We start from the raw sequence: 27,664 nt of genomic DNA, 5'->3' as shown, positions 1-27,664 counted from the left end.
TTGAAAAATATCTAGAAAAATATTATTTACTGTCTTCATGACAAAGATAAAATCAATCAGTTATTAGAAATTAGTTATTAACACTATTATGTTTAGAAATGTGTTGAAAAAAAATCTTCCCGCCATTATACAGAATTGAGGAAAAAAACAAACGGGGTCTAATAATTCAGGGAGCTAATACTTCTGACTTCAAATGTATATTAAAAGTATGATATTTTCCAAAAAAAAGCAGCAACTGTTGCAAAAACATACATTAATAAAAAAAATTAGCATATTAGAATGATTTCTGAAGGACCATGTGACACTACAGTCTGAAATAATGGCTGCTGAAAACTCTGATATTCCATTAAATATATTAAAATAGAAAACTCAAATTAATATTTACAGTATAACTGTTGTTACTGTATTTTTTATTAATACAATGCAGCATTGTTCCACTCGATAGATCTTTGAAAACGCAATTAAAATCTTTGACAAAATCAATTTCAAGTTTCATATTTATTTTTCATTTGACCTTAGAATGACTACCTTTGCTAAGTAATATGTTATAGAGGCGACCATGTGCTGCAGGCACTCTGTGGTGGAAGCAGTGTGTTTCTGCTTGAGGACGTCTGGAATCTCCAACAACACTGTAAAGCACTTCAGTAACACCTGAAACACACAGATCCAGTAAAGCATATATATTTACCATTGCTCTGGCAAAACAGACATATAAACATGATCTCCATAATGTAATGATAAAATTCCTGACAAATGTTTCTCCAAAATCCAGCCAAATCTTCACATACATTTAAATATCAAGCAACAATTTACAAAAAAAAAAAACGGTTAAATAATAATGTACTATTACCTAAATAAAAACATTACACCAATATGAACTAATGTGTGTCTAAGATGTATTAAAAACCCTAACCATAACTACAACAAGTGTCATATGAATCCATGAGTGAAAAATTATCTATACATTTGAACTATCAAACACGTACCAAAATGTAATTCAGGTAGTATTTATTCACACATGAATTCATACAACTCGTGGATCAAGTTAGTTGATTAGCAGATGCTTTTTTTAACTAACATAACAGACCAAGAACAGATTAGCTTACTCTGATAAAAATGAACATCAAATTCAATCATTTTGAAGAGGGTTTAATCAAAAGTTAGTTCCAATTTGCAATAATACCAGCACTCAAAACAAAAATAAGCATATCTATAAAAGCAGTCACCTCTATGACAGGTTCTGACGGGATCTGGTTAAAGATAATTGGAGCAAGAAGGCCATAACAGTTCACTACAGCCTGCAGGGTGTCAGAGCTGTCATTGAGGTGCAGAGCGAGATCAATGGCTACCATCATCCGTTCACATTCTGCAAGTCTGGCCTCCTGTGATGAATGTGCAGATAGAGTGGATAAGGACAGGACTAGGGTTAATTGTTTAACATAAACTAGCCTTTTATATCAGTTATGATTAAAAATAAAAATGTTTCATAGGGGCAATTTGACTAACCTGGCCCCAGATCAAAGGGCCCCCATCACAGAGACTGTCACAGAATAGTGCCTCCTCTTGGATGTGAATATCTGTCTGGATGAAAATAGTGAAGAAAAACAACCGCTGTAGGAGAGGAGAAGAAAGGTGTAGGGTCTCTGGGCGGAGTCTGCATGAAATCAAAATAGAAGACAAAAGGAAAAGATTCATAACAAGACAAATTTCTTTATTTTATTTTATTTTATTTTGTCCTCACCAAACAAATACATCCAATCTCAAAATAAATTAAGCATTTCAAAGTATTTTATTTTATTTATCTTAAATTCCTTTACACTAGGAATTTGCATTTATATTAAAATTAGTTTTTTTGTATACTGAAAATCTAAATTTTGAATCAAAATGCATGCTATGTTTTGATAACACATCCTAAATAAAAAGTTTATATTTTTTATATTTATATACAGTTGAAGTCAGAATTATTAGCGCCCCTGAAATATTAGCCCCCCTTTTTATTTCTTTCCCCAATTTCTGTTTAATGGACAAAGATTTTTTCAACACATTTCTTCATAATAATTTTAATAACTCATTTCTAATAACTGATTTATTTTATCTTTGCCATGATGACAGTAAATTATATTTTAATAGATATTTTTCAAGAAAATATTATACAGCTTAAAGTGACATTTAAAAGCTTAACTAGGTTAGTTAGGGTAAATAGGCAGGTTAGGGTAATTAGGCAAGTTATTGTATAATGATGGTTTGTTCTGTAGACAATCGAAAAAAAATTGCTTAAAGGGGCTAATAATTTTGTCCCTAAAATGTTTTTAAAAAAAATCAAAATTGCTTTTATTCTAGCTGAAATAAAACAAATAAGACTTTCTCCAGAAGAAAAGAATATTATCAGACATACTGTGAAAATGTCCTTGCTCTGTTAAACATCATTTAGGAAATATTTAAAAAAGAAAAAAAATCAAAGAGGGCTAATAATTCTGATTTCAACTATATATATAAAATTGTATGAGTGTGGGTAAATTGCTAGCAAATTAATTGTAATATTTTAAAGGATATTTCGTTTAAAGACAGCATAAACGTTGAAGGGAGATTTCACCCAAGAATGATAATTCTGTCATCATTTACTCACCCGTTACCTTTCAAACCTTTAGGAGTTTCTATTTTTCTGTTGGACCCATAGAAGATGCTTCGAAGAAAGCTCCAAAATAGGCCACACAAATACTTTGGAAGTCAATGGTTACAGGTTTTCTGCTTTCTTCAAAACATCTTCTTTTGTGTTTGGAACCACTTAAGTGTGAATAAATAGTGAGTAAATCTTTACTTTTGGGTAAACTATCCCTTGAATTAAATTGTCTATTCAGAATCAAAATTACCCTCAAAATGCATAAATATATAAATTTGTATATACACAAATATAACAACACATATAAAACAGAAATGACCTTTTATGATTTTAAATTTAAGAACCTTACCTTGTTTGAGCCAGTCTATCAAGACAGTTATTTTCCTCAAGTTCTGGGCCTTCGGCATTTGAGTTTAAGGGAAGGGTAAAGTGGCTCCAAAGCTCATTACATGCTCTCTTGCTAACAGAATGAAGTCCTATTTGGTAAGCCACCTAAACAAAATGACATTGGACATTAAGACACGTGAAAGGCCATTTGAATTGGTGCAAAAAAGTCCATTCATGTACCTGAGCTATATGGGCCCAGGCTGTCAGCAGAGGTAGAGGCAGAGAGGCCAGAAGAGGCTTGGTTGTCTCTCCAATGGCCTTTCCTACCATTTTTCCCTGGGCATCAAAAGCAGCTACTGCAAAAATATACTGCTTATCTGGCTCCAAGCCGCTTACATGAAGTAAGCATTCACCTTTAGCAAGAATCTAGATAGACACAAACTTACTTTGAGGTATTGAGTATATAAACAAACAAACTGATGTTAAAAAGTTAAAGGGATGGTTCACCAACAAATGAAAATGACCTTATTGTTTACTCTCCCTTCACTTGTTCAAAACCTGCTTTAGTTTCCTTCTTCTGTTTAACACAAAAGAAGATTTTCTGAAAATTTCATTAGGTGCTTCCCAAATCCAATACTTATGCACAGCACTATTCTACATCATTTTGTAGTATAAAGAAGTAGTGCATTCACACTTAAAAATAATAGTTGATACACACTTATTCAACCAATAGTGTAGAATGTTGGACACTGCATGCACTTACCTGTCACAGGTTAGCTCACATAGAGAAAGGGGAGGAGCTATTGAATGCTGAGGTTGGATTCATTCATTTTGGATTGTGCAAGCAAACTTTACCTATGTAAGTGATTATGCTGCCTCCTGATCGTGAATGTGGTTGCACAAATGACAGGTACTATTTAGTAGTTTGGGCATCTATTTCACTAATTTGCCAATTATTAAATGTTAAATGGGATAATACCTCAATTTCTGTTTAGTAAATAATGGTAGTGTTCCATTTAGGAATGCACTAAACTTATACACTACATTATTGAGTTTATAAGTGAATAGTGTTTATTGCGTCATTTGGGAAACAACTATTAACTCCTATAGTAAAAAAAAATCCTATAATTGAGATCAATAGGTACTAGCAACCAGCATTTTCTTCATATCATATCTTCTTTTGTGTTTAACAGACGAAAGAAACTCATAAAGGTGTAGCAAATGATGAGATAATTTGCATTGTCGGGTAAACTGTCCCACAACTCTACCATATCTCCAGTCCCAGGCAGGTAGCAGTCTTTGAGACGTACTTTAAGGTTGACACCTTCAGATTCTCTTCCATAAATGCAGTACCAGCTAACCTACATCAGGATAAAAGTGAACTTGAATACTTGAATATTCCAATGAATGAATAACAAAAAAAATGACTGATTTCAAACGGATGCAACCTCCTTCTCCAGTGTGTATGGTGCAGGCTTGAAGGTCATAGAGCGATTGGTGCGTGAGAGAAGTATTGGTGTTGGTGGAGGCTGTCTCTTCTCTGCCGGTCTTGAACTATTCTCTGAAGATAACCAACAACTAACCAGCCTTCTCTCTTCTAGCTCAGCTTTCTCTACCAACATTACGGCCTCCTGGAGAAAGGACAGGGTTCATTGTGTGTTTGTTTTATATTATTATGATTTAAATGTTTCGAGTTGACTTCAAAAACTGACCTCAAGTAATTTCTTGGCCTCTCGGCTTGTCTGGTCCTTCCTGAATGACAATAAAGCCTTCTGCACCAGGAAAACACACTTAGAGATCTTGTTCTTCTTAATTTTTTCAAGCAGCGCAGCATCTGTCAAGAAGTAAATCAGAGTATTCACTACCTGTATTAGTGTTAATGTTACATAAATTTGAAACTCACCTCCTGTAGGTCTGTGTGTTTCTGAAGTCTGAGCTTGATTAGTGTGAGGCTTTTTAAACTCCAACAAACTAATTTCTTCTAAAGAGAAACAAATATACACGTTCATCGGCATGCTTCCACATTGATGATGAAGAATTGCACGTTTCTCTAACCTGTCCAGGAGTCAGAGAGTTTAAGAGCGAGTCTGTGCTTGAAGACCAGCAGCTCTAGATGTAAATCCATGGAAATGATGTAAGAAGTATTGCTGCTCTTGGTGCTCTTGCTGTCACCAAACTTCTATGGTTAAAAGATACATCAGATCTCATAAAGCATGCTTACTATTAAATAGAAACGCACCCTCAAATGGTTGTAAACATATTTATATATATGTAGCAGAGAGAGGGAAAGGTTCAGCATAGAACCTCGAGCCGGAAATCAAACTTGGGTCGTCGTGAGTACCATGATGCAATATGTCGGCACTTAACCTCAAGGATATTGGTGCTGACAATAATTTTTTTTTTTTTTCTGCTGAACTCAAAAACAAGATATTCTGAAACCAGCAATAATAGTTGGAACACAACATACTGTGGAAGTCAATAGTGATTTCCAACACTACTCAAAATATTGTCTTTTGTTCAACAGAGGAAATAAACTCAAACATTGTCAATGATGAGTCAATAATGAGACAATTTTCATTTTTGGGTGAACAATCCCCTTACTCAAAAATGACCTTTGCAGTTTGTTTAAAATACTGGTTTAAATGAGTTGAACAACAAAATTCTCAAGTTTTTGGGACAACTTTTTACTTAAATTTGTAAAAAAGATTAGTTAACTTAATTGATTTGTGGTGGGACAACATTGTGTGGAACCCAGCATTTTTACAGTGATTAAAATGAATTACACAACATACACAATTAGAAGTGCAACATTCATTGTGCCATAAAAATGTCAACAAACTCTAGTCTTTTAGTCAATGCACTTTGGCAGTACCAGTTGACATCCTTTAATAGCACCAGCTCCAAATCATAATGCTTATCACAATCCCGCCAGCATGTCATAGAGCGCCACACACATTGTTTGCTACAGTATTGAACGACATGATATTTATGCCATGCTGTTGAGAACGTACATAATATTTTCACCCTTAACTGAAAGATTTTGTATTGTTAATGTTGTCTTTCAGTGGTTTGATGTCTATATATTTCATACAGTGAACTGTAATAATACACCATACTGTAGATTGTTTTTTTTTCCATACACTTCACTCATCAATGCTACACTGTAAAAAATGCAGGGTTCCACACAGTTCATTCATGTTGTCCCAACACAAATTGATTAAGTTAACTAAACACTTTTAACAAATTTATGTGGATTGAACATTAAAAAATAAAGTTGTCCCAATGAAATCTCAAGAATTATGTTGTTTCTGCAAATTTTAAATAAGCAGTTTGAACGACCCAAAAACATATATATATTATTTAGTGTTCTATGTTGAAATGCTGAAGTGAACTTTTAACATGTTTTGATGATTTTGGACTGCAATCTTGAACCTGCCTGCATGAACACCTCATCAAAGACAGCAGAAGGCCCAGAAAGTGATCTGGCCCTGCCTCTAGACACACAATCCACACAGCGTTCCACCAAATCCAACGCAGTCTGCAGCTGCTCAGTTCTGGACTTCTGTAGACATGTTAAAACATTTTTATTATGGTAAGATACTCATATATCTTCTAAAACTGTAAGTAATTTTGCTGATTTAAATTGAGACCCTTAGATACTAAGGTCATTTTACTTGTTTAGTTTGATCTAAATGAAAAATATTGTGATGATGAACTATTACAGGTTTTTTATTTTCTAGGACAACTTACCATAAACATGGAGCTTGGAGATTTTCTAACAGGGATAGACTCTTCACTGCTATCTTCAGTAGTGGCTACAGAAACAAAAACCCAAAAAATACCTAAATAAATAGTGCAAAATGCAATACAAATGAAACGTTTGAGATTGGTAAAAAAATGAGTGACATGACCTCTGTCATGCTTACAAAAGCTGCATTTTAAAAACATTTTAAGCAATACTAGTGCAAAATATTTCTATAAATAACTTTTCCTGTGTTTGTTGTGTTTTAATTAGAATTTACTTGCAGCTTTGCTAAATAAAACAAACTTTTAAACAGTAAAGTATTTAATACACCCATCTCATCTTTACAGTATTTATAAAATCAAGGTCAGATGATTTTTGACTATCACTGTTACGTATATTATCCTACTTTTTGGTGATACACAGTACCTGTTTTCCTCCCGGATTGTGGTGGAGCATCCGCACTGCTTTCCAGCACCACTGCCATTCTCAAGGTCATTTCAGCCATTAATATGAAGTCCATTTCAGCCACAGGGTGCTCATGGGCCACTTCACACAACAAGAACAAGGTCTCTATCCACTACAGAACCAAAAGCGTAACAAAAACATATGTTTTGGATTCAGAAAAAAAAAGTAGAAGAATGATATCTAGATGCATTGTTATTTTGAATTTTGACCTGATCTTGGTTTGCCATTCTACCCCGGTAGCGAACAGGCTCATAATGCTTCAACTGTGCTCTCTGGAAAATAGATTTGCATTTCGCCCAAAAGAACAGCACAATATCCAGCACCAAGTCTGTATCTGGCTGGATATCCTGCTTGCACAAAAGACAAAATGTATTAGCCCTCCTGTGAAACTTTCATTCTTTTTCAAATGACTGTTAAATAGACTGAAGATTTTATAAATATTAGTGTATTCTGACATAATAGTTTCATAACTAATTTGTAATACCTACATTCTTTTGTATTGCCATAATAGCAGTGCATATTTTACTAGATAATTTGCAAGATACTTGTATTTCAGTGCAATTCAAAGGCTTAACTAGGCTAATTAGTTTACCTAGGCAAGTTAGGTTAAATAGGCAAGTCATTGGACAACAGTGGTTTGTTCTGTAGCCAGGGGGCAAATAGTATTGAACATAGCATTTTTTGTGTGTTTATTCCAGCCAAATAAAACAAAAAACAAAAGGAAATACTATGAAAACTTTCCATGCACTGGGAAATATTTGAAAAATAATAAACATTTCACAATAAGGGATAATTATTTTGTCTTAAATTGTTCATGCACACCATCAGTTTACCAACAACACCTCTTTAGACATTGTGAGAGAAAGACCTGACCTTGTCTGTTCTGCACACACAATCATGAAGTTTCTGAATTAGACTAAAAAATTCTTCTGTCATGACGGCGGGCCCAATATTCTTGTCTGTAATGGAATAAAATCATAAGAGAAGATTTATTCTGAGTATATATACATATATAAAGAAGATTTAAACTCAAAATAATCATACATTCAGTACATAAAAACAATTATATATTTTTTTACACTATTCTAAATATTTGCCTCAATTAATCTATCAAATCTATGTGACAAATGATTAGTACCAGGCTGACCATCAAAATCAGTATCTTTCATGATGAATTTAACTCTCTGAGAGGCCATCAAACGCTCCACAGCTTCCAAAAGCCTGAGTTCCAATTCAAACTTCTGAATCGGGCGGCCCTCCATGTTCTGTGAAGAGGCCAAGAAAAGAGAACTAAGACAGGATTCAGGCTGAATTTTTAAGCAGTGTAACAGATGTACTCACAGGTAAAACAGACAAAAGAGCAGTGGAAAGGGAGCGGAATGTGCTCCATTGTTCATATCTGAAGAGCTGCTTCACAAACTTCACTGCAGCATCTACTGAAATCTTATTCGTTCCTGAGAGACACAAAAGAGAGACCCTGAGCAATTTATATCACAATAAAAAATTAGAGTGGCGAGGAATAAAAGGGAAATTAAATGCAATACTCACCAGTGACAGCCTCTTCAAAAAGAGAGGAAACAGAAGTGACTGCTTTTACAGAGGCAGGCATGCTCTCCTCAATAGTGTGCTCAGAATCACCAAATCCTACAAGATAAGAGAAATTTCGGGTCAGTTTTATTATCAACTTGCACAAGCACAAACCCTTATATTGCATTAAGAAACTACTGTCAGAATGTATTTAGAGATATATTTCTTCAATGTTTATCTCACAATTTTTAAATATATACTAAAACAAATGTCACAGTGAGATAATAATAAAATGTAAAAAATCAAAATCTTCCCATTCTGAGTTTACATCTGACAACATTACCCTTTTACCCCCAGAATTGCAACAATTTCTGGAAATTACAAATACATAGCCTTTCTCACAATGTTGACATATTTTTCACAATTTTTAATTTTGTTTTAAACAAATATTAGAATGGTTAGATACAGTATACGCTTCAAAAATAAAAAAATATTACAAATTCTAAGAGAAAAATGGTCATAATTTACATTTTGAATTTCACAATTGTAAGTTAATAGGCTTTTTTGACATTTGTATATTTTAATTTTTCATTTTTGTTTCAGAATCTTGACTGTTACTTCCACAGAATTTTACATTTACACTCACGATTTTGAAAAAAAAAAAAGATCTGCATTTGTTAATTTAGAGTTGAATTTATAATTAGCAATTACAAGCTTATAACTAGAGCCAGACGGAATCTGCTGACATTTTTTTGCTATTTCTGCTGAGAAGTTTGTAAAAAATCTGCGGATTTATGCAGAATAATTTTAGGAGTATCATAACTAAAAATTTAATAAAAGAAATAAAAAATAATACTTTTTTTTAATCTTGTATTTAATGTTTACAATGCAAATCAAAAGTAGATCCACTTATTTGGTAAACAAAGCAAGTCTCTCATATAATATCTCTACTAAAAGGCAGAAAATATTACTTTACAAACTGTATTGTAAATAAATCATATGAACATTTTTATATTACTATTGTTATATCACAATAATATTAGTGAAATGAATTTAAAAACTGAATAAATATAAATTTGCACACATTTACACAAGTTAATACATAGAGTCAACGATAGGCTAAAAATATGCAGAAATCTGCGGATTTCTGTGCGCAGATTCCGTGTGGGCCTACTTACAATTCACAAATCTTCTACAGCTAGCACATTTTGCATTTTACACGTTGTGACAGCTGCTGCTAGGAAGAAAGCTGCAGCACAGAAAATGCCAGAAGACAAGAAGTCTAATCATACAGATTATCAAGCCATAGTATTTTTAACTTGCTTATCTATCGGTAGATTGCCCATTATGGAAATAAGTTGATGTGATCTTTAATTTGCACATTGTCACCTGCATAAATTGCCACACCCATCTGTGCTTTTATGTGAATTCAATGTCATTTTAACCTGCTTAAATCTGTAAATTTTGCTTTTAAATGCTAAAAGTGACACTAAGTAGCAAAAAAAAAAGCACAAAAAAATGTTTACCAGTCAACAAGCTAATGCCAGCCGAAACAAGCTCCAGTACCACAACCTGGACCTCAAATTCCTCAGGCAAGCCAGTCTGCAGAGGCCTGACTGATTTGTCTTGTAGAGCCTCTAGAACAGCCAAAAACCGAGCAGCATTACCCTCGAATATCTCCATTAGGATGCGTTCAGTTTGTGTGCGAGGCCATGGAGACTATAATAAACAAATATAGAGGGAAGGACAATATTAGAGTAGCATTGGGGGGAAATGCATTGCAGTACACCATATTAAGGTAAATACTCACAAGCTGTAGCTGTTTTAAATTCTTTTTCTTTTTGGGACTAAAGTGGTCTTTGGGTTTCCTTCGGGGCTCGTACACTGAACGCTTAAACACCATCACTGCAAGCTTCTCAACATTAATGGAGCATAAAAGTGATTCAAGACAAGCGTGAAAATATATAGTTATAACACAAGAACCGTAAAAACAACAGCATGTTTAATTGAAGTTACAAATCACACTTTTATTGTGGCCTCCTTATAAGCTTGCTGGGTCTCAAGTGTCATTTCGGAGCCAGTCATCTCCTCCAGCTTGGCCAGTTCATTAATCTTGCTTAGAGCTCGGCGTGCGAACACCTTTTTTACAACAGAAAGTAAAAAAACACAGAATGATATATTAGACATGTAATCTAATATGATTTAGCAAGAATATTTAGACATTTTAGAAACTCACCTCTGCCTGAACTGAAGCACGGTCATGAAAATAGCATTCACACACAGCACAGTAAAGTGTGGCTCTCCATGGCAGGAATTTAGCAGTCAGAAGAGGAACAGAGGTCTCTAGGCATGTGCAAGCCCATAATAAGTACTGTAAAACCTGAAGTTACAAAAGAAATAAAAAATCAAATAAACTAAAATAAAATAAACAAAAAGTATGTTTTCTGAAATATAAATAAGAGATGTAATTTACAGAAATATCTTTTTTTTTTTTTTTTAATTTTAGTATTTATAATAAGTATTTTGCTGCATTACAAAAGTTGATGTGTAAAAATAAGGTAACCTAATGTAGTGAGATTTTTTAAAAAAGAAAGCTGTAAAGAAATTTTTTTTGAGAAAGATTTTAAAGGTTTTCTATGCTCACTAAAGCCGCTATTTATAATACACTAATACACTATTTTTAAATCTGTTTTCTATTTAAATGTAATTTTAAAACTAAACATATTCCTGTTTTTCCTGTTTTTTCTGGTAAACTTGCATTCTTAGCATCATTACACACTCTTCGTTGTTATACAATCCTTCAGAAATCATTCTAATATGATGATTTGGTGCTCAAAACACATCCTGGAAATAGTTGTGCTGTTTATCTGTTTTGTGGAAATCATTTGTCAGGATATGTTAAGGAATACACGCTTTTTAAGAAGCAATTAATTCAAATTGAAATTATTTAACATATATAAATAATTGTATTGTCACTTTCAATGCATTTAGCACATCCTTTAACCCTCCACCGCATGGTGTTCTAATATAGTTGCAAATGTTCATTTCCCTGTCACTGTTTCTTTAAGACCAACATTCCAATTTTTTGTTGGAAAGAGAAGACCTTAGTTTAGTCAATGATGTGCTTTGGTTATGTCACATGACGTGCAGTGTTTTTCTGCGGTGCGATTTCTGACAGACTGGCGTTTATTGTGAGTAGTTGCTGAATGCAAATGTAAACGTCAATGAAAACAAATCCACAAAACATCTGAGACATCACCTCCAGTAAGTTATGCTGACATATTCACAACTCAAAAAACATTTTTATCATATTAGTTTTTTGTAAATAAATAAAATGCATGTTGCCAAATGGCAACACTGTGCAATAGTGGAATGTGCAATAGCTTAGCTAGCTAGCAGGGTCATCTGTGATCTTTGTTGTAACAATAACAACATGAATGCTAGCAATATAATATTGATTAGTCATATGTTAATGGAATTTGAATTATGGACAATTATGGCAATACTATTGATTAGAAATAAATACAGGGAACAGAGTATTAGTGAGCACCACCAAGTTCTATGGTGAGTGAAAGAAGAAATGGACAGAACTGGCTCTTCTTGCAGAAGAAAGTGAGGATGAGATGGATTTTGGTGATCATGAGAGTGATGCAGAATGGACATTTAATAAGAGCAGTGATGGTGACAGTTCAGTATAGTATATAGTACAATATATAACAATTGTTAGATAAGAGCTACATTTTTCTGATGCATCTGGATATATTAGGCTTGTTATTTATTTGTTATAACATTTACTGGAGAAAATCTTTATATTTACTGTATGCTGTATATATGATAATACAATCTTATGCTTTTTTCAATAATATTCAGGGAAAAAATTAAATAAATGAAAGCTGTTGAAATATCGGTTGTTGGAAAGTATGTCATTTATAAGTTCGGTGTTAAAGCTTATAATACTGCAATACCAATTAAATAATTTCAAACAATACAATTATTAATTATTCGGAAAGTTCTAAATTTGAAATTTCTAAGTAAGGGTTAGGGTTAGGTAATATCCACTGTTGGACGTTGTTGCCAGATGGCACCACATAATTAATAAAGTACCTTAAAGAAATTTTCACCTCAAGTTAAGAAATACTAAGAAAAGAAAAACAGTTAAATATTTTTTATAGATCTATCATAATGCGTGCAGTAGAGAATAAAAGTATTAATTTCTTTCAAAAGAAAAACAAAAGACCCCAAAATACATCAACAAAGGCTTGTTATTGAGAACCTGTGAGGTGTGGCCTGCTGACATCAGAAATCTGGATATATTGTATATGTGTAATGAGCCTGTGGGAAAGCGGAAAACAAGTCAGTCATCATTTAATGTCAATGTGATATACTACAGAACACAGAAGTGTTGCTAAAGATACCATTGTACAGGATCCAGCATAAAGCTTCATCAGGCAGAACAGCCTGCATCAGAATGCGCAGAAAACCCAGGATTCTCAGCAGCTTTTGAACCCCGCTCTCACCCAGAGGTGCGCCTTTTTCTTTCTCCAAATAGAAGACGCACTGACATTCTCCCTGAAGAGCACGAAACTAACAGACACAAAGATAAAAGCCATTATCACAAATCAAACAAAAATTATATTTAAAACAGTGTAATATATTTCAGGGCTTCACGGTGGCGCAGTGGGTAGCACGATTGCCTCACAGGAAAAAAAGGTCGCTGGTTCGAGCCCAGTTGGCATGGGTTTCCTCCGGGTGCTCCGGTTTTCCCCAGAGTCCAAAGCAGGGGTCACCAAACTTGTTCCTGGAGGGCTGGTGTCCTGCAAATTGTAGCTCCAACCCTAATCAAACACACCCGAACAAGTTAATCAAGGTCTTAAAAGGTATACTTGAAACACCCAGGCAGGTGTGTTGAGGCAAGTTGGAGCTAAACCCTGCAGGGACACCGGCCCTCCAGGACCGAGACTGGTGACCCCTGGTCCAAAGGCATGCACTAAAGGTGAATTTAATAAGATAAATTGGCCGTAGTGTATGTGTGTGAATGCGGGAGTGTATGGGTGTTTCCCAGAGTTGGGTTGCAGCTGTGAAGGGCATCCGCTGAATAAAAGATATGCTGGATAAGTTGGTGGGTCATTCCGCTGTGGCAACCACTGATTAATAAAGGGACTAAGCCTAAAAGAAAATAAATGAATGAATATATTTCAACAAGGATCTCTAACCGTAAATATGGCTCTCTCTGAATCAAAGCCATCTGAGAAGAAGAACCGTTGGAGGTGATCCAAATCTTGTATGTTTTCCAGGCTTTCTGTGCAAAACTGCTGCAGATACAGCCTGTAGCCCTGCCAGAGAGCAAGCCTGTAAAACTTGAAGAAAATTATAAAGAAAACATTTATCTATGTGCAAAGAGGTGATAACGGGATAACACATTTAAAAAGTAGAATTGGTAGTAAACTGAAAAAAAGTTATAGTGAGATTAAATTACCTTATTGTCAAGGAGGAAATCTGCCGTTAGTAACAGGTGCTCTTCAAAATAAGATTGAGGAAGTCGAGATTTATACTTGTTCCATGTTTCAAACAATTTTAGAGACCTGTAAGTTAACAATAATTTACATCACATGTGAGTAAATTGCTCTTGAAAAATCATATCATAAATAGATAATAAAAACTATATATAAATCTACAGACTAACTTCAATATTAGCCTGAAAGGAAAAAGGTGAAGCCAATTAACTTATCAATGAGTATAAAACATCAGAACTAGTACACAAACAATAATAATAATAAATGAAACAGATAACGTTAGCTATTATCTTAAAAAAATACAATTTACAACTTTACACATACAACTTTGTGTAGATTTTATAGCCTTATATTAGGCCTGAATTTTAAAATAAACTTGATTAATGATTAAGAAATATTAGATTAAATATTAGGTTAGATATCTAACCTAGTAACGTTAATGATAATAATAATAATAGTAGTCCACAAAAATAGACTTTGTTTAGAGTTGTAGTCCCTTATTTTTAGTTGTTTAACTTTATCTCTTACCCTCTAGAGTAGGATCGATAGTCGTCGCTCTGCGGGCCGGAAAGTTTCTTTATAAGCGCTTTAAACTCTTTTAATTCGCTTTGAAAAGCTGAGAGGACAGGGTTGTGTTTATCCAGGGGACCGTAGTAGGACGCTGGTGCGGGTTCCATGTTTCAGCATACGCGCGCGAGCTGGTAATGTGTTTGAGTCTGTTGTTATGGTAATGTTGAGCCCTCCCAAGTCAGTCTGGGCATAGCACGAGCAGGCGCGTGCGTGTGTCCTGATGATTGCAATCTTCTGTCTAAATCTATTAAGTTAATTAAAAGATAATAATATATAGATACATTTAATTAAATTGTACGATAATAATGTAATCTTTTAAGTTTAACCTGAATATTTACAACAGTTGATTCGTAAAAATACCTCACCAGGGCTTTTGTCAAGTCATGTCCGGATTAATTTAGATTGATTTTCTTGGGTGTTGGACGTTAACAATTTACTTGAAATGCAATTTCGAAAACATTTTCCCACAAGTGAATAAATAAAACCTTTCAAATAATTTGAATATTTATATTTTTACAGTCTGCCATCTAGTGGTTATTCGACATCATATATCTATCATTCGCCATTAGATAAAAAATGACGAATCTAGTTTAATGAATAATGAATAAAATAAACAAATTAATACATAAATACACATTATGTAGCATATAATTAGAACATATGAAATATTTATTTGGAATTTTTAAATGAAGAACAAATAATAATTCTACACCATGTGCATTTAAGCCGATTTAAGCTGTAACGGAATCTGCTAACACGAATCGCAAGTGTTCCGCAGCCTCACTGTTGTACATGTAACATGTGAAGATCGAGTTTACATCCTGCATTGAGGACAGGCGAGTGAAATCCCAAGGTTAGTGACATTTATGCGCAATGTAACTATGATTTTATTTATATAACATAGCATTTGAGGGATAGTATATTTTAGAATCAGGGATAGTGATTTGAACTCTTTTTTTTCTTGCAAAGCTAGCTTGCTAATATTGTCATTGACACGCCATAAAATTCTATTTACTTTACACTTCATTATGAAACATTTGTTTCAATGTTAGATTAAAATCCCTATTATTTATTTCTGAGTAGTAAGTATAAAACAGTCTGAAATTTACTGCAATAAAATAACTTTTATTACATGTCTATCTATCTATCTATCTATCTATCTATCTATCTATCTATCTATCTATCTATCTATCTATCTATCTGTCTGTCTGTCTGTCTATCAGCATTTGGTGTAATAATCCTCTCAGCACGACAGCATTTGTTATCATGACTAATTATAATTTTCTGCAAATTAATAGCCTCAAAACAACAGTATGTTTAATTATTTAAATTATTAAAAAATTTAATTTAATGCAAATTTCTATTAGAAAAATAATATTAGTCCTTTATAGCACCTTAATAACATTTTACTAGCAAAGACACACTAATTACTGAATTTTTAGAATTTTCAAGTGGTCTTTTAATTTCTTCCATTGCTGCATTTGCACTTAACTAATCATATTTCCAGTATATCATTTCTATAAAAGGTGCTAATCCTGTTTTTTTCCTGCAAGTTTTACACTTCTTAATCAACTTATTCAAGGTATATTCACTGAACTGTTTGCCCCATTTCACTTTCTCTATCTCTGTCTTTGTTGTTTTTTCCAGAGGATGTTAAGACTGAGGGTATTCGACAGACATAAGAGGTTATGGAGCGTCCTGCAGTCAACAATAAGGGGAAACAACATTTCAAATCACATCCCAAACACCACATGCAGATCTTCAGCTCCACCACATTTATGTGCACGACAAAGAGCCTTTTACTCTCAAAACTCCCCTAAAACTCCAAATCCAGGCTCGTCCGCAGGCATCAAACTGCGCACACGCTTGGTGGTGACGCTGCTTTTTGGAGGTGGCATCATTGGCACTTGGTGGTACGTGCATCAGGAGAAAGAAAAGAGGATTCAGATGCAAAGACTGGAGCAGTTGCGAAAAGTGGCTCTCGGACAGGGAGATTTCCATTTGCTTGATCATACGGGACAGCGCAGAACCAAACGAGACTTTCTAGGACACTGGGTGCTGTTATATTTCGGTTTTACCCACTGTCCTGATATCTGTCCTGATGAGCTGGAGAAGTTGACCAGCGTGGTGCATATTTTGGATAAAGACCCAAGCTTGCCTTCTGTTCAGCCTCTTTTCATCACTGTTGACCCAGAGAGAGATGATGTTTCTGCTATGGCCAGGTATGTGAAAGATTTTCATCCCCGTTTGGTTGGACTGACCGGGAGCGCGGAGGAAGTGAAGCAGGCGGGACGGGATTTTAGGGTTTACGCCAGTAATGGGCCCAAAGATGAGGATGGGGACTATATTGTGGATCACAGCATAGTCATCTACCTGGTCAACCCGGATGGACTGTTTATCGACTATTACAATAGGATGAAAAATGACACCCAGATTGCTGAGAGTATTCGCAATCACATGAAGACCTTTGTTAGATTGTTTCCTGATTAATCTGAGCGAGACGAGTTGTGAGTGTAAATAAAGGTAAATTTTGAAATGATGATGAGCTGAGTCTTTGTGTGCATTATGCTAATATGGGGTATAAATTGTTGAAAATTTTTAGTTTGTAATCTAAATAAAGCTGAAATGTACATGTAATTATTATTATTAATTCTATTTTTAGGTGACATGGTGGCTCAGTGGTTAGTACTTCACCTTCCGAGGTCACTGGTTTAAGCCCCATCTGGGTCAGTTGGCATTTCAGTGTGGAGTTTGCATGTTCTCATGTTTGTGTGGTTTCCTCCAGGTGCTCCGGTTTCCTCCACAGTTAGAGATGCGGGGTGAATTGAATAAACTAAATTGTTCATAGTGTATGTATGTGAATGGGTGTGTATGGATGTTTCCCAGTACTGGGTTGCAGCTGGAAGAGCATCCGCTGTGTAAAACATATGCTGGACAAATTGTCGGTTCATTTCGTGGCGACCCGATTAATAAAAGGACTAAGTAGAAGGAAAATGAATGAATTATATTTATTAATAATAAAATTATAAAAATGACTTGTGCCTTTTTTCAGATTGACATACTAAAATGAAACTTTTTTTTATTATATTACATAAAAGTTAATACATTTAATATTATTATATATAAAAGACACTAAAATAACACATTTCAGGTAATTATGGAGGCAACAAACCCCCTTTAATACTGAATTACTGAAATAAAAACAAATGAAAATATTAGACAAAATATACATAATATTACATTCAATACTTACAATAGTAAATAAAGGGGTTGTAATAGATTTCTACTATTATAACACTATATTATAATTATGATAATGTTTTTAATCGATTATTGATTCAGTATTTCTATCTACAGATTATTTTTACAGTTGATTTCATATTTTAATTGTTTTTTGACCAAATTTGACTAAACAAAGTACTTCAGGTACTTAAAATAACTCTTTAGATAACCCGATCATTAAAACATTGGGGATTTTGAAATAAATTCAGGTTTCATATAAAGGCAGTCATTTAAAATGGGGCCCGGCCGATAAACTATATTATATAGAAATATGAATCGCAATAAAATTTGTGTCAATAACAATGATAAGCTCTTGACATTTTCACTCTATATTGATCTTAGAGCCAATCACACAACAGAAATGTGCAACAATGCGAATCTAAAAGTGTGTTGATATTAGAGATGTACCGAAATTTTCAGCTGCCAAAATATGTTATGCCATTTAATGAGCGCTCTAATTTGTGTGGCTTCACTCATTGTTGGGGTACTCTTTTAAACCAGGAAGCATGAACAACTTATATCAAATATATATATTATCGTTCAATTAGGAAAATAATTATTGAGATTGTATTTTTTGTCGTATCGCCCAGGCACAATTTAAAACTAAACATATTTTTATTTATCCAAATTATAACACAAAAATACAAAGACATCTCAACAATACCAGTACATCTTCTGTTCACTTGGATCTTTCACAAACACAAACAGACACAATAAGACATTTTTGTGCAGCACTTTCAGTTTTTCTTTTATTTAACGTGTGAATCTTCTACAATTGATAAAAAAGGCTTAGGAGACTGTACAGACATGCAGTTTACTGAATGTAAATAGGTTGAAATTTGAACATCTCAGAAAGTGAATAGAAACAGACCGTTTTAACAATTTAACAGACTTTCCTCATGAAATTTGATGTTTGGATATTAAAATGTATGAAGACACCTGTCATTTCTTCATTTCAGCATTCAATCCAGCAAGTTAAAACATCAAATTCAAAAGCAAGTGCAAAGCTGGAAATCAGAACATGAGTCTGAATGACCTAAAAGCTGTAGGATAGAGAATCACAAAGCCTTTTTATCTGTAAATATATGATAAATAGCTTCTGTTCCAAAGGTAAGACATGATAAGCACAACAAGTAAAAGCTCAGGGAATATCTGTAGCAGCGGTTGCGTTGTAGGTTTTGAGACGTTCGTGAGCCCTCTGAGTAGTCAATAAAGTGAGCTCCATTGTGTCCACGCTGCAGTCAAGACCGTCCACTTTGTCAACCTCCACTGTATAATCGTTGGCCTGTAACAAAAAGCACAGCATCAGATCATAAACTGTATTTGTTTTGTTTTCAAAGATAATATTTCAGCTTAAAAAGTTTTGGGATCAGTAATTTTTTTGTATGTTTTTAAAATAGTTTTCTTAATAAAAATAGTTTTAGTAAGTAATTAATTTAAAGCAGAATTTTCAGTGTCATTATTATTATTAGTGTCACATGACCCTACAGAAATCATTCTTACATGGTGATCTGCAGCTAATATATATATATATATATATATATATATATATATATATATATTATTCATACTATTATCAGAGTTGAAAACAGTTGGCCATGTTTTTTTGTAGAAACTATGATACAGTACTATTCAAAAATTACCCTTAGAAATTAATTTTACTTTAATTCATCAAGGATAAAGTGAAGAGTGTATATAACATTTAAAAAAAATACAATAAAAATGTAAAAGTAAAAAAATGACCCGGTCAAACAGACAGACAGACAGCCAGACAGACAGACAGCCAGACAGACAGACAGATAGATAAAACTCTGACCCCAAATGTTTGACCAGTGCACATGACTACACAAATCTCATCACATGTTCCACAGAAAGGCCAAAACAACCTAACTGGCGATACATAAGAAAACACACAGGCTGCGTCCGAAAGTACTCAAGTAGGAATTACATTTGAATTTGAATTTACTACACGACTGTTAGAAAAATACATTCTTTAAAGTAGGAAAGGAATTTGAACATACTAAATCTGCCATTATCATGTGACCTACCTGCATCAGTTGTGTCCCTTCACTTCATTCATGAATTCTCTTGAATAGCATCACGGAATAGCAAAGCTTCCATTGGATGCAAACTTCAGAATCTGATCAGGAGTAAAAGGTCATCCGGGTACTTCTCGTATACCATTTTGCGAATAATATAAATTTGGGCATACTATAGATAACATGTACATATAGATATTACCTATATACTATATAACTGCAGGTTAACTATGCTTGTATATTATAACTAACTGTTAAAAGCTATTAGTTAATAATTAATTAGTAAAAGTTATTAGTAACTATTAAAGTTATGGTAACCTTAATTTTCCGAAATTTATACGCACCTTCTGTAAAACTGCTTTGAAACAATAATTATTGTGAAAAGTGCTATACAAATAAACTTATTGAATTGAATAATCAGCTCACATAATGTTATTAACGTACTATATAGTAGGCAAGAATGAGATTTCGGATGCAGCATCAGACTCAAGTTAACAGTATCAGGGGTCCGTTCTTTTGTACGTGGATTACTCAATTAGCTGGACTTGGTTATTTACAATTTGACATGATCCAGGATCGTTTAGTTCATCCAAACTCAAGCCTGCTCAAAAGCAGACTCATTTCATATAAACAGGATTAGATAGGGTCATTTCAAGCAAAGGTAATACTGAAAGTATGTACTGAATGCTGATATTTTCTTACAGCAGTAACCTACAGATTAAATACACTGAGGAAAATAGTCAAATAGTTTTTAAAAAATATAAATAAAACTGTTATGCAATATACACTATTAAATAAAAGTACAAAAACTGACACAGGGTCATTCTCCCCAAGGGGTTCAAAGAGAACATTTATTAATATGGACTTTTTAGATACAAACGCATATTATTTTAAGGTACCGACTACCGACCAAGCTTTAGTACAATTTGTACTAATAATTTTATTATAATGTTTAAAGGAAAGGAATAATATTTTATTCAGTCAGGCACACATTTTGAGATCTTATATGCCAGTAATTTGATGCTTCGCAAAAGTTGCAGACACCTTTACCAATATCAAAATGCTTTCTTCATGCAAAATTTACTTAATTTAAGCAGCCATTTATTAAGAAACTTAAACATGCCGATTATAAAAGAAAACCCGCTCCAAAAGTACAACTAAATAAATTGTTAAATAATCTTGACAGATGAAAGTGTAAAGCCTGCAGCCCACAACAGAGGTAGAAAGCTATTGCATATCATGTGAAACATACCATTTACTACAAATTTGATAGAACTTTGCTCACATGGATAATTGAATATTAATTAGATGATGTCATTGTGCTGCTGTGCCATCAGCCAGTCACTGCATTGCTGATCATAATTTGGAGGATTGATAGATCTGTCCTTCACAACACACGCAGCGAGCTCAGATCAGTTCATCCAGACATTTTAATCTGATTCACTGAACTTGTTTGAAGAACCAAATTAGCCAGAGATCAGTTATCAAGAATAAAAGATCCAGGATCCGTCAAATCATCCTAAATCCTTTAAGTGAAGTATAAAAAAACGGACCCCAGCAGTCATTTCCCTGTGTACTTACCAGCTGAAGAGCTGCCAGCATGTATCTGCAGGCTTCGGTGTTCTCCTTTCCTCTCACGACAAAAGCAAATGATTTTTTCACCCCAACATTAGAGAGCGCGTGGACAATTCTGTCTCCATACTCATGGATGTCAAAAGCTGGACTAATCTCCTGTGCAGGCAAAAATATAACAAATCAGACTCCCTTAATAGAGCTAAAGTGTGCTTATCGTTGCCTCATCGTGCCACATTATTACCTGAGCAGCAAGATGAGGGTTAATGCTGTCCTCCCAGTCCTTGACTCTTCGAGACAGCGCCGTCTCTTGAGCATACTTCTGAGAGTTCACCAGAAACAGATCCTACATAGAGAGGAATCACAGTGAATAAACTTGCACTGTCCAAATCATGACATTTTTCTAGTGTAATTGAGTGGTAAGCTCTCATACCACACTCTTCTTAACCAGATCTTCATAACTCATTCGGCTCATGTGCAAGTCCTGGAAAATCTGCTCCTGGTCATCGAGGTGCTCCGCAGGTTCAAGATCATCAGCTAAGTTATCATGTTCCTCATCTGAATAGTCGTCTCCTTAAGAAAAAGTGTAAAAGCGTTTGGTGCATTGTATAAAACAGATCTAAGGTGTGTTTGAAATAAATAACAGTGAAGGGGAAAAAGAAAAATCTAGGATTTGAATATTTTTGCATGACCATCTCACCATCTGCGTCTGGATGCCGGATCACCTCGACCTGGTCCTCCACATTCTCTGGCTCCAAGTAAGTTTTCTTTAACTCTTCATCAGAGACAAAAACACCCTAAAATAAAAAAATCACTTGAGTCACATGATGTCACAGACAGAAAACTGTTCAAATCTGGGGTTGGATGAGTTGGCAAGATTATATTTTTATTTATTTCATGCAGACAAATATATAAAACAGATTATTACATTATATTATAACATTATTGTTACGAGTAGTGTAGTGTAGGCTTGTGTGTGTGGTGTTTCTTTCCCTCTTTCTCTTTCTCTCTCTCACTTTCATTTGCAGTATTTGCAGGTGCAGTGGATTACGCTGGGTCGGATCATGATTGGCGCTTGGATTGGCGGCGGCTGTATATAAACCTGCAGAGAGCATGGATTTGATGGCTCCCTGCTCTCTCTTGATTCCCCACTTATGCTTGGTAGAGATAAGGCTCAAGTGATCAAATGAGTGTTTGTTGCTTATGTCTCTTTTGTGGCGTTTTGTGAGATGCCGATGTGTTAATTCTAACTTGAGAAAGCCGGTTTTCTGTCTCCCTGTCTGGCTAGGAGCATGGTAGGGAGGTTTGTTTTTTTTCTCATTTTCCTTTCCTCCTGTGTTTGTTAGTAGGGAGGTAAGTTTTCTGTGTTTCATTTTATTATCTAATTTTTAGGGAAGTTTGATCTAATTTAGTTAGCTGGGTTTATTGTAATTTATTTTGGCTAAACCCCTCCTGATGTTATTTTTGCTCCTTATTTCTGTAAATAAATCATATTTTCTTGTTAATTCTCTGTGGTTGCGTTTTTGGTTCATATTTTGGGGAGAGAGAGAGCGGGGCACCAGGGGTTATATTTTTAATCCCTGTTATTTGTTACGTTTTTGTTAAACCTCTTTTTGTTTAAGGATTTTTTATTTAATTTGTAACATTATACAAAAATAACTTTTTGTAGTAATATATTTATAAAAGCCACTTATTTATGTAAATCATCCTAATATGCTGATGCAGTGAAACATTTGATGAAATTATGAAAACAATGACTGATAATTTTTTCAGGTATCTTAGATAAATCAAAAGAACAGCATTTTATTTGTAGTGGATATTTTAAAAAGAGATCAACAACAATAACGCATCATTTCCGTTTATTTTATCATATCTTAGATTAATAAAATATATCTTTCATGAAAAAAAAATGTAATTCTGGTCTCAAGAAAATCCACTTTACAGTCACAAACTTGTACTTACCCTTTTCCTGAGCATCTGCCTTTGTACTTTCAAACGCTGATCCATTTTGCTCACAAATATGTAATTAAGGTCTGCAAATAAGTGAAAACATCATCAATTACCATTTTATCTTGCAGAAAATATTTTTTTATGGCATAATGTTTTTAAAATTCTTACCAGGAAAAGTAGGTCCATTCTTGAGCTTGCGATCTGCAGTCTCAACTGCAAAAGAAAATAAAAGTTTTAAGATTTACAAATGTCTCCCTTTTTAAATAACAGCCTGATTAAAGTCAGCTTACAGGCTTTATTGAACCAGGTCCCAAAGTCCTGCAGTTTTGAAGGCCCCTTTCTTTTCCTCTTCCCAGACTCATCAAGGCCTGCTGGCACTTTATAGCACTTTCCTAGAGAGTCGAGCAAAAAAAAAAAAAGTAATAATAATGTCAAGTCACCATAACGGATCAATTACCTTTCAACATATTGAGAATTATTCAGATAAACACACACCTGCTTTGAGAGGCTTGTCCTCCCCAAATGTAGCGTATGGGTCATGCAACTTCCATGGATCTACTGTTTCCTGGAATATATGTAGTCATTGTCAATTATTTATATTAATCAGGATCTGGATGTGATAATGCAATAAGCAATACAGAATGACTAAACAATATGCATCAAAAACTTATGGGATATTTAACAAACACTACAAAGGAAATTGAAAATTTGGAAGGATAGTTCACCAAAACAAAAAAAAGTCACCATTTACTCAGATTCAAGTGATTTTAAATTACCATTTTTTCCAGAATGTTGGAAAAAACTGCCATTGAAATCCATAGTAAAACAAACACTATGGAAGTCAATAGCTGTATTTTCCAGGAATTTTAAGTATATCTTCATTTCTCATTTTTATTTTTGGTGAACCCTCTTTTTAAGTGTGAAGAAACGTTGCCACAGTTGCTATTTCATCTCAATGCACCAATCTATACCTTAAGCTGCTTGGGTTCCTCTGAGACTGGCTGTACTGCAGGTCTGGGTCTCAACATCCTCCCTTCACTGGGGGCCTGGAACAATTAAAAAGAGGAAACTTTAGAATTACATTCAACAGATCTTTCACTGAATGTCAAAGATTAAACCAATGCAAACTGTTGGGTACCTCGTGCCTTTCCACCCACTCATCAGACTCCACCTCCATCCCATGATCCTCTAGTGGAGGAAGAACCTCTGCCCCACCATCAACTTCTTCATCATATCCACCATTAGCCGCAGCTGCTTCACCTTCTGATCACCGCATGGCAGTTTGACAAAAAAGAAATATGTTTTGAAAATGGTTTCGGTGCACTGTTGTTATAAAAAAAAGACTTATTCTTTGCAAAGCTGCATTTGTTTGACTAAAAATATGGTAAGATCAGTGATGCTGTGGAATATTGCTACAGGTTCAAATATAATGTATTATCAAGATGTCTGTATCCTCACCGATCTGAAGGGGTTCAGGTAAATGAACAGAGAAGTCGCGTTGGACTTCTGCAACACCTTTAAGGAAGTGAGTGTTGGAGCCCAGACGCATCAATCCTGCTTCATCCATGGTGAAAGTATTAATGCGGAAATCCTTACAGCTGCCAAGAAGCTCCCCTTTAAGACTACAAAATAACAGTAAACAAACATTTTGGTGAAATATTTTAGCTTTTTAAGTATGCACATTTAAGAGTGTTCACACTTTTAGGTTAGTTCAATTAAAATGAACTCTGATTGCTCTGTTAGTGTGATCAATTTAAATAAGTTTGAATGCTGGCATATAAATCTTGGTGTGTATAAAACAAGTAGACTGTTTGGAAGATGGCTCTTGGTCTCCAACCAAATTAGCTTAGTGCAAATTGATTAAAGCGAATGCACCACAAAGGCATTTAAATAAAACAAAAACATCTGATATTTCACTCATCGTAGGAGCTATTTTGCCCAATACCAGTGTTGAAAATAAGTCTCCTGACAGCAGATCTTGTTTGTGTAACTCCTTTACACTATTTAAGCTTTTCAAGTGTTCTCAATTTATAAAAAATACCATTACATGTAGAGGTACGTACATGTAATGAGCACGTTCAGTTGAAAAATGATACATTATAATAAACTATTTTCTATATTCTTGATGTTTAGTAAATTAATTGGGAGTGTGAATGCAAGCAAAACAGGAGTAAACATGACCCTGGTAAACGTGACGTCTTATGTTGCATTTGTTTCATTGTGCCAATAGCCAAAAATGCATAGCATGAGTTAAAAAGGTGGATTTTTATTGTATGCCAAGGATCATTCGAATATTAGGTAAAGATGGTGTTGCAATTATATTTTTGGTCAATTTCTCACTGTAAATATATCAAAACTTAATTTGTAATTAGCCATGTGCATTGCTAAGAACTTTAAATGTATTGAAAAGGTGATTTTCTCAATATTAAGATTTTTTTAAACACTGATATTCCAGACAATGAAATAGTTGTATCTCCAACCAAATACTGTCCTATCCTAACAGACTATACATCAGAAGCTTATTTATTCTGCTTTCATGTGATCTCAAATTGACACTTATCACTGTTTTTTCTGTCCAGCGTCACACATTCATTATTCTCCTTTTTGGTCTGGACTAAAGAACCCTGACAACTAATCTACAGGTGTGAACCCAATGGAAGATTCTTTACATTCTCCTATTTGCTGTTTTACAGTGTAAATGTATGCATCATTTTCATTTGTCTCTACATGACAGTGACTTTACCTTAGAAGGGGGTATTTTTGCTTCTCGTGTGATTCAGCAGGAATGAGAGATTCAGGAGGAAGACGGATAATTCTCACTGGCTAAAAACAAATGAGTGAAAAAGAATTAGTACCACAAAAACAAATATATCAAAACTTTCCTGAATTCTTATAAAAGGTTTTCGCAAAACAACCATTTGCTGTGCAGAGAATACTAAACAATTGCTGGTATTGCTTTATATCAAGAGCATATAATCACTAGTAAAAAGAATACTATGTCCAGTCAAAATTCACTCATACTAGGCAGACTTGGTTTGATTATAACAAACTCGGTTTTGATTGTTTGTTAGTGCAGTTTATTTGAATAAATGTGAATATTGCCATCTGAACTTTGAGGTTTGCAACAACATTATATTGTTTAATTCTTTTACAAAATAGAAATTATAAAAACATTTTCAGTCTGAATCCTAAAGGACAGCATACATCCTAAACCAACCAAGACTACAAAAAAAAAATTCACATATTACATTTTCTTTATCTTTTTCCCCCAAAACAAATCAACCAAATAAACCAAACTACAAGCATGAACAGATTCAGACAAAGCTTCTGGACACAAACACAGGTTCTAGAAAGCAATATAACCATGCTTACCTCTGTTGGATCTTTCATTGTAATATTGTGAGTGTTGACATTCTCATCCTGCTCAATCTCATCAAACTGCACAAAAACACACAATTACTCACAATATAACCACATATTTAAAGTTATCAAATGTTGATCATTTACACACCTCACAACCATCGCCTTCGCTTCCCGAAGGAGCTTGTTCTTGGTTTCCATCTGATGAAGAACCTTGTTTATCACGTCTGTTAGGAAAAAACAAGCAACATTACACATAAAGAATAAACAGAAACTGGAGGTCAATTATTATTATTATTATTATTATTATTATTATTATCTTTTTTTTTTCAATCACCTACTTTTTGTTTTTATTAGAGATGTAGTCCAATGTTTGGAACACCAGAGTGTGAAGGAGCTCCACCTAAATGTTCACAGCAAATTTCACCATTAATCTTGGGACAGATTTATTTAAGTTTTACAAACAATTTTAAAATCACATTTGATTATGAAACACATTGACTGCATACATAAACAAAAACACTTAAAATTGCAATACTGTATTTTGTGTTATTTTATTATTTATTTTATTGAACCTACAGAAAAATAAATAAATTAAATAAAAATAAATGAATTACACGTGTTAACATGTTGCATTTGTTTAGAAATGTGATTCTGAAACATATTGAGGATTAAAATGTGCAAAATGAAATGG

At 34.1% G+C, this 27,664-nt stretch overlaps 3 protein-coding genes across 8 annotated transcripts in view; 1 reads left to right on the top strand and 2 right to left on the bottom strand.

Moving 5' to 3' along the window:
* Positions 1-14,912, bottom strand: part of cfap54 (cilia and flagella associated 54) — a 43,647-nt gene extending 28,735 nt beyond the window's left edge. Inside the window, exons 1-27 of one of the 2 annotated variants that reach the window (NM_001423554.1) lie at positions 14,726-14,912; positions 14,161-14,266; positions 13,898-14,041; positions 13,100-13,268; positions 12,958-13,016; positions 10,921-11,064; positions 10,710-10,823; positions 10,495-10,596; positions 10,211-10,403; positions 8,706-8,801; positions 8,499-8,611; positions 8,305-8,422; positions 8,031-8,116; positions 7,367-7,504; positions 7,119-7,269; positions 6,698-6,762; positions 6,384-6,509; positions 5,003-5,126; positions 4,851-4,928; positions 4,660-4,781; positions 4,396-4,578; positions 4,216-4,308; positions 3,188-3,373; positions 2,970-3,112; positions 1,507-1,654; positions 1,227-1,382; positions 529-651 (exon numbers count right to left, since the gene is read on the bottom strand). In NM_001423554.1, coding sequence (NP_001410483.1) covers positions 529-651; positions 1,227-1,382; positions 1,507-1,654; positions 2,970-3,112; positions 3,188-3,373; positions 4,216-4,308; positions 4,396-4,578; positions 4,660-4,781; positions 4,851-4,928; positions 5,003-5,126; positions 6,384-6,509; positions 6,698-6,762; positions 7,119-7,269; positions 7,367-7,504; positions 8,031-8,116; positions 8,305-8,422; positions 8,499-8,611; positions 8,706-8,801; positions 10,211-10,403; positions 10,495-10,596; positions 10,710-10,823; positions 10,921-11,064; positions 12,958-13,016; positions 13,100-13,268; positions 13,898-14,041; positions 14,161-14,266; positions 14,726-14,874 — 3,429 coding nt within the window. In that variant the 5' untranslated portion in view covers positions 14,875-14,912. Of the gene's footprint in view, positions 1-528; positions 652-1,226; positions 1,383-1,506; positions 1,655-2,626; positions 3,113-3,187; positions 3,374-4,215; positions 4,309-4,395; positions 4,579-4,659; positions 4,782-4,850; positions 4,929-5,002; positions 5,127-6,383; positions 6,510-6,697; positions 6,763-7,118; positions 7,270-7,366; positions 7,505-8,030; positions 8,117-8,304; positions 8,423-8,498; positions 8,612-8,705; positions 8,802-10,210; positions 10,404-10,494; positions 10,597-10,709; positions 10,824-10,920; positions 11,065-12,957; positions 13,017-13,099; positions 13,269-13,897; positions 14,042-14,160; positions 14,267-14,725 lie in introns of those variants that run through there. The other variant, XM_073946307.1, reaches the window with a different exon arrangement.
* Positions 14,913-15,555: 643 nt separating this feature from the next.
* Positions 15,556-17,307, top strand: sco2 (synthesis of cytochrome C oxidase 2). 2 transcript variants are annotated; one of them, XM_005164771.6, is made up of 2 exons: positions 15,556-15,620; positions 16,415-17,307. In XM_005164771.6, the coding sequence occupies exon 2, from the start codon at positions 16,418-16,420 to the stop codon at positions 17,255-17,257; it is 840 nt and encodes a 279-aa protein (XP_005164828.1). In that variant the 5' UTR covers positions 15,556-15,620; positions 16,415-16,417; the 3' UTR covers positions 17,258-17,307. The 2 variants fall into 2 exon arrangements, with proteins under 2 accessions (XP_005164828.1, NP_001038697.1); NM_001045232.1 differs by lacking the exon at positions 15,556-15,620 and having other exon boundaries at positions 16,415-17,257.
* A 1,463-nt stretch (positions 17,308-18,770) lies between these two features.
* ncaph2 (non-SMC condensin II complex, subunit H2) overlaps positions 18,771-27,664 on the bottom strand; it is a 36,013-nt gene continuing 27,119 nt past the window's right edge. For all 4 annotated transcript variants that reach the window (XM_073946303.1, XM_073946304.1, XM_068219667.2 and 1 more), the window contains 16 exons: positions 27,312-27,373; positions 27,122-27,197; positions 26,983-27,048; positions 26,354-26,433; positions 25,069-25,232; positions 24,749-24,873; positions 24,582-24,656; positions 24,106-24,175; positions 23,901-24,002; positions 23,779-23,823; positions 23,623-23,693; positions 22,361-22,457; positions 22,094-22,233; positions 21,905-22,006; positions 21,670-21,819; positions 18,771-19,334 (listed from right to left, as the gene is read on the bottom strand). In XM_073946303.1, coding sequence (XP_073802404.1) covers positions 19,191-19,334; positions 21,670-21,819; positions 21,905-22,006; positions 22,094-22,233; positions 22,361-22,457; positions 23,623-23,693; positions 23,779-23,823; positions 23,901-24,002; positions 24,106-24,175; positions 24,582-24,656; positions 24,749-24,873; positions 25,069-25,232; positions 26,354-26,433; positions 26,983-27,048; positions 27,122-27,197; positions 27,312-27,373 — 1,569 coding nt within the window. In that variant the 3' untranslated portion in view covers positions 18,771-19,190. The remainder of the gene's footprint in view (positions 19,335-21,669; positions 21,820-21,904; positions 22,007-22,093; positions 22,234-22,360; positions 22,458-23,622; positions 23,694-23,778; positions 23,824-23,900; positions 24,003-24,105; positions 24,176-24,581; positions 24,657-24,748; positions 24,874-25,068; positions 25,233-26,353; positions 26,434-26,982; positions 27,049-27,121; positions 27,198-27,311; positions 27,374-27,664) is intronic.

Source organism: Danio rerio, chromosome 4 (assembly GCF_049306965.1).
Source record: "Danio rerio strain Tuebingen ecotype United States chromosome 4, GRCz12tu, whole genome shotgun sequence".
Classification (NCBI taxonomy): Eukaryota; Metazoa; Chordata; class Actinopteri; order Cypriniformes; family Danionidae; genus Danio; species Danio rerio.
This window is presented reverse-complemented; position numbering and strand designations above follow the sequence as displayed.

What these genes read in the sequence shown, in the direction of transcription:
- sco2 (XM_005164771.6), top strand. Translation starts at nt 16,418, where the DNA reads ATGTTAAGACTGAGGGTATTCGACAGACATAAGAGGTTATGGAGCGTC.